Source organism: Pseudophryne corroboree, chromosome 1 (assembly GCF_028390025.1).
Source record: "Pseudophryne corroboree isolate aPseCor3 chromosome 1, aPseCor3.hap2, whole genome shotgun sequence".
Classification (NCBI taxonomy): Eukaryota; Metazoa; Chordata; class Amphibia; order Anura; family Myobatrachidae; genus Pseudophryne; species Pseudophryne corroboree.
In genome coordinates this window covers 1249575593-1249586605 of record NC_086444.1, presented here as the reverse complement: position 1 = coordinate 1249586605, position 11013 = coordinate 1249575593, and the positions used below count along the sequence as shown (strand labels likewise).

The window sequence follows — 11013 nt, the reverse complement described above, 5'->3', positions numbered from 1 at the left end:
CCCATTTATAGAATCCATTATTTATATAGACCTAATTATAGAATCCATTATTTATATTGACCTAATTATAGGAACCATTATTTATTTAAACCCAATTATAGGATCATTATTTATATAAACACTATTATAGGAACCATTATTTATATAGACCTAATTATAGAAACCATTAGTTATATAAACCTAATTATAGGAACCATTATTTATATAAATCCAATTATAGGAACCATTATTTATATAGACCTAATTATAGAATCCATTACTTATATAGACCCAATTATAGAATCCATTCTTCATATAGACCTAATTATTTATATAATTAGGTCTATATATACCCATTATTTATATAAACCTAATTATAGGAACCATTATTTATTTAAACCCAAATATAGGATCCATTCTTTATATAATCACAGTTACAGGAACCATTATTTAGAATCCCATTACCGGAAGACAACAAAGCATTGTGGGAAAGACAGGGACAATATTTAGTCATAAAACAGCACATTTTATAGTGGGCTCCAAGTTATGGAACGAAGGATGAACATCAGCGGATCCTTTACTGGATGCTGGGGGCACACAGAAGTGAATTATGTACAGTAGTTACAGGCTATGGAAATTATTTATACTGTATTTTCATTACGGTGATATGAGAGTATTGTGATAACCCTAAATTATGAACTCAAGGCAACACAGTCTAGTAGATCAATCCAAACACAAAGTGCAGCACATTAGTGCCAGTCACAAGATCCTTTCAGTGCCAGTCACCAGGTCTTTTCAGTGCCAGTCACCAGGTCTTTACAACACCAGTCACCAGGTCTTTTCAGTGCCAGTCACCAGGTCTTTTCAGTGCCAGTCACCAGGTCTTTCCAGCGCCAGTCACCAGATCTTTCCAGTGCCAGTCACCAGGTTATTGATTCTAAAGAGCCGGGAAACGGCTAATGATACAGTGACAGATTAAAATTACAGATTATTTAAGCATGTTATACATGCCCTCCAAAGTCATTTATTATAAGATCATGAATTGGTTTCTGCCATTGCTGTAACAACTCCAAGCCTTGCTGCCAAGGGTGATAGTTGTGTATGTACGGTAAAGTCTTGTATGCCACACATATGAAAATCAATGCCACGGCCTATAATACTCAGTGTGCTTTGTTGTAACTGTTGTTGCCCACACGGAGGCTTCTTGCTGCATGTAGAAGGACCATAGAATAGAGAGAAATTTGTCTTTTCAAAACCTGAAAGAAAAGACAAAGGAGTAATTATCCATAACAGCACAGATATATGACACTGACTGCCCACACCTCTGATGTCCTGCACATGACACGTGGGACTTAAAGCTTTACTCCTTATAACACTGAAGGAATGCCAGGGGAACGCTCTGTATAAAAGTGCAGGAAAATGAACTGAGCGGAATAGAGAAATAATCTGCGGGCTGAATATTGGATTTGTTTATTGACAGTTACAGTGGTACTTGAAAGTTTGTGTCGCCTTCAGAATTTTCTATATTTTGGCCTAAAACTACCTCAGATTTTCACACAAGTCCTAAAAGTATATAAAGAACCAAATCAAACAAAAGAAACAAAAAAATTAGACATGCTCGATTTTTTTATTGAGGAAAATGATCCAATATCACATCTCTGAGAGAGGTAGAAGTATGTGACGCTTTAGTCTTATCAGATATTCTGAAGGTGAAATTAGAGTCAGGTATTATCAATCTATGGGATGACGATTAGGTGTGAGGAGACAACCTGTCTTTTTTAAAGTACAGGGATCTATAAAATTCTGATGTTCACAGCACATGTTTGTGGAAGTGTATCAAGCCACGAGCAAAGGAGATTTCTGAGGACCTCAGAAGAAGAGTTGTTGATGCTCATCAGGCTGGAAAAGGTTACAAAACTATCACTAATGAGTTTGGATTCCATCAATCAACAGTCAGACAGATTGTGTACAAATGGAGAAAATTCCAGACCATTATTACCCTCCCCAGGAGTGGTCAACCAAAAAGATCACGCCAAGAGCAAGACGTCTAATAGTTTACAAGGTCACAAAGGAACCCAAGGTAACTCCTAAGAAACTGAAGGCCTTTCTCACATTAGATACTGTTAATGTTCAGGAGTCCACAATCAGGAGGACACTGAACAACAATGGTGTGCATGGCAGGATTGCAAGGAGGAAGCCACTGTTCTCCAAAAAGAACATTGCTGCCCGTCTGCAGTTTACTAAAGATCACCTGGACAGGCCGGAAGGCTATTGGAATCAATGTTTTGTGGACAGGCGAGTATAAAATAGAGCTTTTTGGTTTCAATGACAAGCGTTATGTTTGGAGAATGGAGAACACTGCATTCCAGCATAAAACCTCATACCATCTGTGAAACACGGTGGTGGTGGTGGTGGTGGTGGTGGTATCAAGGTTTGGGACTGTTTTGCTGCATCTGGCCTAGAACATCTTGCCATCATTGATGGGACAATTAATTCTGAATCATACCAGAATATTCTAAAGGAAAATATCAGGACATCTGTCCATGAGCTGCATCTCAGGAGAACAAGACGACCCAAAGCACACAAGTCATTCCACCAAACAACGGATAAAGAATAAATGTAAAGTTTTGGAATGGCCAAGTCAACATCCTGACTTTAATCCAAATGTTGTGTAAGGACCTGAAGCGAGCAGAAACCCACCAACATAACAGAGCTGAAGTGGTTTTGTACGCAGGAACGGGATAAAATTCCTCCAAGCCGATGTTCAGGACTAATCAACAATTATCAGAAACATTTACATGGAGTTACTGCTGCAAAAGGGGGGTCATACCAGATACTGACAGCAAAGGGTCACATACTTCTGCCACTCACAGATACTGACAGGAAAGGGTCACATACTTCTACCACTCACAGATACTGACAGCAATGGGTCACATACTTCTACCACTCACACATATGTGATATTGAGAGAGACAGCATTATGCTAAGCAGCCATTTTGTATAACAGTAGCCATATTTGAGTATATGTAGGAAATGCTTTTGCTAAGAATTTATAAGTAATGCTGACATTCCATTGCATTTAGTTAGAGAATAGTTCCCGTGAGATGCAAGGTCAAGCTAATCTCCTGGAACATGTTGTGATGTTTTGAGACAGTGTCTATGGACTGACTCCCAAGGCTGAATCCCAAGGGACAGCTAGGCCAGGGAGCAATTACTAGAAACATATATGTTTGCTGTCTTCTTATTACTTGGAAATGACATGTATGTGACGTGTGATAAATTCCTGTATATGTCTATATAACCCCTGGACAAATAAATGAGCTTCAGTCTCATCTTGTTGAACATACCTTGTGTCGTGTTTACTCCTTGGGGCTCCTAATCGATTGGTAACAGGTATTAAACAGACAACTGAAGGCCGTTGGTACAGGAGTCTTATCTCCAACATTACATGGGGGCCAGTCATCCGGGATCACTCAAAGCTCCTGCCAGTGGATGACGAGATGGCTAATGATCGTGCATAACAACTGATAAAACCCGAGTTAGTGATTAAACACAAACGTTTGATTTTTCAAACTTGATCACTCTCTCAGTTTTTATGTTCTGTCTATTGGTCTGTTCAGCCATGTGCAGGTAAATTAAACGTGATTATTTTTTAATCCGCTTGTCTGTTTAAAAAGTGCCCAATTCTTTGTTGTGTTTCTGTTCTGTGTTCTCTGATAACATACGTGCATAAGTTTCACTTTCACATTTGCAAGGAAAAATTTGGTTTTATTTTTAAAGGACATGTCAGACGTGCAAATGTTCATTTTTGTTGTGGTATAAATCCTAAGTAATCCAGAATATTGTGAATTGAAAGGAGCATTGCTATAAAGTGATTTCGGTCTTGTAGGAAACCACTGTCTAGATTGTTATGCACACATTATAATACATATAGTATACTGTAATTCAAACTTAAGGGTAAGATGGACTGAATGGAAAGGGAGTTCGGGTATCTTTGCCCTAAGTGCAAGTTAGAGTCAAAAGAGAGAAGGCTCAGGTATGATTGCCCAGGGTGTATGGGACACATAATTTTTCAAACCCAAAGGGACCGTATCCCACGAATATTGGGAGGTATTCCAAGAATACCAGGGGCAACAGAATACGTGATACGGGGAGTAATTTATGAAGGACGAGGTACAGATTCCTTGACTAATTTAACAATAATTATAGGGGCTCACCTCAGCAGTCCAGAAGAAGTAGACTATTATACAGGCCTCACTTGGGGAGCATTTTTTATTGATTTTCCACCATCACAAGGAGGAACAGGCAATGACACAACACCAGTCATCTGCCCACAGACTGATTTGAGAAACTCTTTGGCCATAAGGATAGATGAGTTTATTCAGAGTCGCCTCCTGGACGGAATTGGTGATAACATTTTCAGTTTTTTATAGAAAAAGATAACTGAATCATTTGCCACCAGAATTTATTCCTGTCTGTTCAAAGAGTTTCACATTATTAGAAGAAGACGTTAAAGCTATTATTGACAAAGGTAATTCATTCGCATATGAAAAACGTATGACTCAGTGGTTGAAGAAGTCTTTGTGGACTAGGTAGAGTCAAGTCAGCAATATCAAAGTTTTTGGCTTGTTGTGTCAGAAATTAAGATCCAAATAGTTTGCTTCATTTGACCTTTTTATTGTTAGTTTGATTAACTTTCCCATAAGGATCTCCCACAAAAATATAGACTGACTTTTGAGGATACTGCGCAGTACAAGTAACGGGTGCGGCCCAGAAGGATATAGCAAGGTGAACTGATCAATCACGAGATGGGTTCGCATAATAGTAAATCTAGGGAAAAGAGTCCCTAGACATTGTCCGGTCTAAGGAAGGGAAAGGAGCACTTCAAGGGGCAAGTGCAATTTTTAAAAGGGCAAACTTCCCAGAGGAAAGGACATTGAATCCTGACCAATGGAGGAGATTTGAAGCAAATAACCAATACTGGATTGATAAAAGGGGTTTTTCTGATACTGTAAAGATTTGGTAAACTGTCTCAGGAATTTGAGGTTTTCTACATTACCTGTATATATGAGAAAGAATAATGCCATAGGTCTGGGCAACATAATGCCCATAGAAGAAAACAGACTTTGCACATGCATTGATTTATCAGATTAATGTCTAATCCTTTGTTATAATTTTTATATTACATGTACATCTCTGTATATGTACAGGGAAGCAGCAATATGTACATGTAATGAAAACTGCAGTTCTGCTGCTCCCTCGTTTATAGCTAAAAGGTTTTAATGTGGCTCAAAAAAATAAAGTAACAGTATGTATAGATAATGCTTGTACGTGAGAGAGCATACTGTAATAGGTACATACATACGGATGTAAAATGTTTTAGACTTCAAAATATGGATAATATGACAGTAAGTAAAAGTTGCATTAGGAAAATAATTGTCACTTTATTCCTGAATGCCTTATAAGATTTTAAAGGTAAATTAGAGCATTAAGTTTAACTACATAGAACATGCTACACACATACTTATGTAGATTTATATGTTCCCATAAGTCATTTTATAAGCAATGTGTATTTTAGTTTTGGTTTAGCAAAGAATTCTCAGCTGTTAGGTAGCTGAAGACAGTAGTATAGTGCTCATTATTACGGTACTTTGCTATTATTTGAAATACTAAAAGTTTTGTAATGCAGTTTTGATGCATGGGAAAATGAATCAGACATTACAACCCCAGACATATTGATCAGGAACATTACACACCATGGTTTCGGTTTGATATGTTAAGAATTGTAAATGAGTTACCAGATATGAGGAGAAATCCTGCTGCATTTTTTAAGTAATTATTACCAATATGTTGTATATATAGACCATGTTGGATAGATATAGAACGGGTTCTCAGAGCAGCGGTAGGCCACATGCCAGCAGCAGAAGAAAAATATATTATAGCAAGTGAAACAAATCTCTTAGAAAGAGTACAGTAAAGATGTTTTGCAATACAAGAAACAGCACCTACGTCGGTGTTATGACAAACTTGTGGTTAGACAAGAGGATGAAGGATATCCAGTAGATGGCGCTGCAGGAGCAGCACATGAAATAGCTACAAGACCAGCACAGGTAGCTGAATGTGGTTATGAAATTGACTCAGCACCACTAGAAAGACAAAGAAAGACATCTGACAGTGGTCAGTATTACATGGCAAGATTACAGAGGTGATGCCATGATCAGAAGATTAGGAGCACCAGCAGTTCCAGAGTTAAAGCAAATAATAAGGAACAAACAGAAGAAGTACCAGAAGACAAATGAATGATGCTTCTTCTGCCAACATGAAGTGCAGGCTACTTCAGGTTCCTCCCAGTGAACATAATGTCTCCAGAAGAAACAACAGAAGGTATGTGTCACGATCCGGGTATCTGGACGCCATTTCTTACCCATCAGATGCCTCCTAAGGCTGGCTCAGCGCTCCAGGACCGGATCCCATCTGTTATCCTAATGTTCACATTCCTGCATCCTCTCCTGTCACTCTGAGACGCTGTCACAGTAACGCCTTATTACATCTGGCATGGCGTCTCCCGTGGCCTCCGCCGCCGTCCCTGAGCTTCTGCATGCAGAGTGTCAGAGTGGCGATTACATCAGCCGCGGCCTCCGCTGTGTCCGCGTGGTTGGATGTGCACTTGTCAGCCTGGCGTCTCCTGTCTCCAGTGGCCGGCGCCGCCATTACTGTTTTCATTACCACATGGATTACAAACCAAACTTCCCTCCAAGTGTCTGCATGGGCGCAGCCATCTTGGATTCTGTCAGCTGATCATTTCCTCCAATCTGTTGTCAGTATTGTTAATCTGCATAATTGCCTAGCCAATCCCTTCCTTGCTGCAGGTATAAATACACTGTACCTGAGCAAGGAAGGCGTCAGTGCTTTGGTTGTCAAACCTAGTTCCTGTTTGTCTCTCTCCTGTGATTGTCTTCCAGGTTCCAGCTCCTGTCTCAAGACTTCCACCATAGAGACCCGCACCAGCATTCCACCTGCGGTGTAGCCTGACTCTCCAATCCATTGTGGATTCATCTGTTTCCAGCTACAACATTACCTGCTTCCAGCTCAGCTTCCAGCAGAGTACAGCTTCCCTTAAAGGGCCGGTGTCCTTTCTACACTTTACCACTCTCCACCGGTATTATTATTTCTCCGCTCTCAAGTTCTACATTTCAGTTCATATTTCATCGCTCCCAAGTTCATTTATTATTTAACTGGTTCCAGCCAGTATCCACTCCGTGCTAACAACAGTCTGGTTCCAGCCAGTATCCACAGCAGCTGTTTTACCTTCAGCAACCCAGCTTTTCCTGGAACACCAGCTGGCACAATCCTGGGTTATCTCCATTGCTACAGTCGGGCCTGGTAAGGACTTTCCATCTAGAAGATCATAAGAACTATCTCACACTACCAGTGCCCTGTGGCTCCTGCCATCCTGTAGTACCCAGGAACTGTATTTATTCTTTGCTGACTTTTACGTTTTCTTTTACTGCTGCTGTGTTGCGGATTTGTCATAATAAACATCATTGACTTTTATCCAAGTTGTCGTGGTCACGCCTTCGGGCAGTTATTATTCATGTTACTTACATGTCCAGGGGTCTGATACAACCTCCCAGGTTCCGGTACATCTCAGCCCCTACAACTGAGGCTGCCTCCCGTCAGCTCAGGCCCTCAGTTGTGACAGTAAGCACTGACCTAATGAATCCAGCCGGAGACCAGGATCAAGCGGCCAGGCCGATGCAAGAACTGGCAGCCCGACTAGAACATCAGGAGGCTGCACAGGGCCACATCATCCGCTGTCTCCAGGATCTCTCTACTCGGCTGGATGGGATTCAGACAACTCTCCGTGGATCAGGCGCATCTGGTGCGTCAACCACAGTGACTCCAGCTATAACCCCACCCACCTTACCCATTTCTGCTCCACGTCTTCATCTTCCAACGCCAGCAAAATTTGACGGATCTCCAAGATTCTGCAGGGGATTTCTCAACCAGTGTGAGATTCAGTTTGAGCTACAACCTGGCAATTTTCCCAGTGACCGTACAAAAATTGCCTACATCATCTCTCTTCTCAGTGGCTCCGCCCTTGACTGGGCATCACCGTTATGGGAGAGGTCCGACACCCTGCTATCTTCTTACACTGCATTCGTGTCAACATTCAGGCGCATCTTCGACGAGCCAGGCCGGGTAACCTCAGCTTCATCCGAGATTCTCCGTTTACGCCAGGGGTCACGTACTGTAGGACAATATCTGATACAGTTCCAGATCCTGGCATCCGAACTGGCATGGAACGACGAGGCCCTGTATGCTGCATTCTGGCATGGCTTATCTGAGCTTATTAAAGATGAGTTAGCTACCAGAGACTTACCTTCTAAGTTAGATGAGCTAATCTCACTCTGCACGAAAGTTGATTTACGTTTCAGAGAGAGAGCAACTGAGCGTGGAAGATCATCTGCTCCAAAATCTTCTGCTCCTCCTCCTCGTCAACTGTCACCATCTAAAGATGAGCCCATGCAAATTGGCCGTTCCCGTTTAACTCCTGCTGAGCGCCGAAGACGTCTCTCTGAGTCTCTTTGTCTTTACTGTGCAGCTCCGTCTCACACCATCAATGCCTGTCCCGAACGTCCGGGAAAACTCCAAACCCTAGCTCGCCCAGGAGAGGGCCGGCTAGGAGTAATGATCTCCTCTCCATCTCCTCATGATTGTAATCTCCCAGTCTCGCTTCAAGTTGCTCAACGTTATCGGAACGTCATTGCTCTCCTTGATTCCGGAGCAGCTGGGAACTTTATTACTGAAGCCTATGTTAAACGGTGGTCCCTACCCACCGAGAGACTTCCTTCCTCCTTTTCCTTAACTGCCGTGGATGGCAGTAAAATTTTTGATACTGTTATTGCTCTAAGGACTCTACCAGTTCGTCTGAGAGTGGGAGTTCTTCATTCCGAACTTATTTCACTTTTAGTGATTCCAAGAGCCACACATCCTGTGGTCCTGGGCCTTCCATGGCTCCGTCTTCACAATCCTACAATTGATTGGACGACTACGCAAATCCTGGCATGGGGTTCCTCCTGTGCAGAGACATGTTTGTTTAAAGTATTGCCTCTCTGTTCTTCCTCCCCCAGGTCGTCTGATGTTCCACCTCCTCCATATCAAGATTTCACGGATGTGTTCAGTAAAGCTTCTGCTGATATCCTTCCTCCTCATAGAGAATGGGACTGCCCGATTGATCTCGTTCCAGGGAAGGTTCCACCTCGAGGCCGAACTTATCCGTTGTCTCTGCCTGAGACGCATTCTATGGAGGAATACATTAAAGAGAACCTAGCAAAGGGGTTCATTCGACCTTCTTCTTCCCCAGCCGGCGCAGGCTTCTTTTTTGTAAAAAAGAAAGATGGTGGTCTGCGGCCGTGCATCGACTACAGAGGTTTGAACGACATTACCATCAAGAACCGTTATCCTTTACCCCTGATTACTGAGCTCTTTGACAGAGTTAGCGGAGCTACCATCTTTACAAAGCTGGACTTGCGAGGTGCATACAATCTCATCCGGATCCGTGAGGGTGACGAGTGGAAGACCGCCTTTAACACCCGTGACGGACATTATGAGTACCTCGTCATGCCCTTCGGATTGAGCAATGCTCCAGCTGTCTTCCAGCATTTTGTCAATGAGATTTTCAGAGACATTCTATACCGTCATGTCGTGGTCTATCTAGACGATATCCTCATTTTTGCCAACGATTTAGAGGAACATCGTTTTTGGGTTAAAGAGGTTCTGTCCCGTCTCCGTGTCAATCATCTCTATTGCAAATTAGAAAAATGCGTCTTTGAAGTCAAGTCCATTCCGTTTCTAGGGTACATTGTGTCCGGTTCCGGACTAGAGATGGATCCTGAGAAACTACAAGCAATTCAGAATTGGCCGGTACCCTTAACCCTCAAAGGGGTCCAGAGGTTCTTAGGGTTCGCCAATTATTACCGAAAGTTTATACGAGACTTTTCCACCATTGTGGCGCCTATTACTGCTTTCACCAAGAAGGGTGCTAACCCGTCCAAGTGGTCTGAAGAAGCCATGCAAGCTTTTCATCTTTTAAAACAGAGGTTCATCTCTGCGCCTGTCCTGAAACAGCCTGACATCGACTCTCCTTTCATCCTAGAGGTGGATGCCTCCTCCGTTGGAGTAGGAGCGGTGTTATCTCAGAGGGCTAAAGATGGCCATTTACATCCTTGCAGTTTCTTCTCCCGGAAGTTCTCCCCAGCTGAGCGCAACTATGCCATTGGCGACCAGGAGTTGCTAGCCATCAAGCTCGCTCTAGAAGAGTGGAGGTATCTGTTGGAGGGAGTTTCTCATTTAATCACCATACTTACAGACCACAAGAACCTTTTATACCTGAAGGGCGCACAATGTCTCAACCCTCGTCAGGCCAGATGGGCACTTTTCTTTTCCAGGTTCGACTTTAAACTCCAGTTCTGTCCGGGCTCTCAGAATCGCAAGGCCGATGCCCTTTCCCGCTCATGGGAGCAAGAAAATGAGTCAGAGTCTTCAGACAAGCATCCTATTATAAATCCGTTGGCATTCTCCACGGTAGGGATGGACTCTACGCCCCCATCAGGGAAAAGTTTTGTGAAGCCGATGCTAAGGAAGAAGCTCATGCATTGGGCCCATGCTTCCCGTTTTGCCGGACATACAGGTATCCAAAAAACCCTGGAGTTTATCTCTAGGTCCTATTGGTGGCCAACTCTGAAAAAGGACGTCTTGGAGTTTATTGCATCTTGCCCAAAGTGTGCCCAACATAAAGTATCCCGCCAGTCTCCTGCGGGGCAACTGGTTCCACTATCCGTTCCCCGTCGACCATGGACCCACTTGTCGATGGATTTCATTACAGACTTACCCATGTGCAACAAGTTCAATACCATCTGGGTGGTAGTTGACCGGTTCACCAAGATGGCACACTTCATTCCTCTCACCGGTCTTCCGTCAGCTTCCAAGTTGGCTCAACTATTCATACAAGAGATCTTCCGACTCCACGGT

At 42.8% G+C, this 11013-nt stretch overlaps 1 protein-coding gene across 1 annotated transcript in view; it reads right to left on the bottom strand.

The window, feature by feature from the left end:
* Positions 1-259: 259 nt before the first annotated feature.
* The window catches only part of LOC134931938 (peptidase inhibitor 16-like), a 246054-nt gene continuing 235300 nt past the window's right edge, over positions 260-11013 (bottom strand). Inside the window, exon 7 of the mRNA XM_063925832.1 lies at positions 260-1235. Coding sequence (XP_063781902.1) covers positions 1229-1235 — 7 coding nt within the window. The 3' untranslated portion in view covers positions 260-1228. The remainder of the gene's footprint in view (positions 1236-11013) is intronic.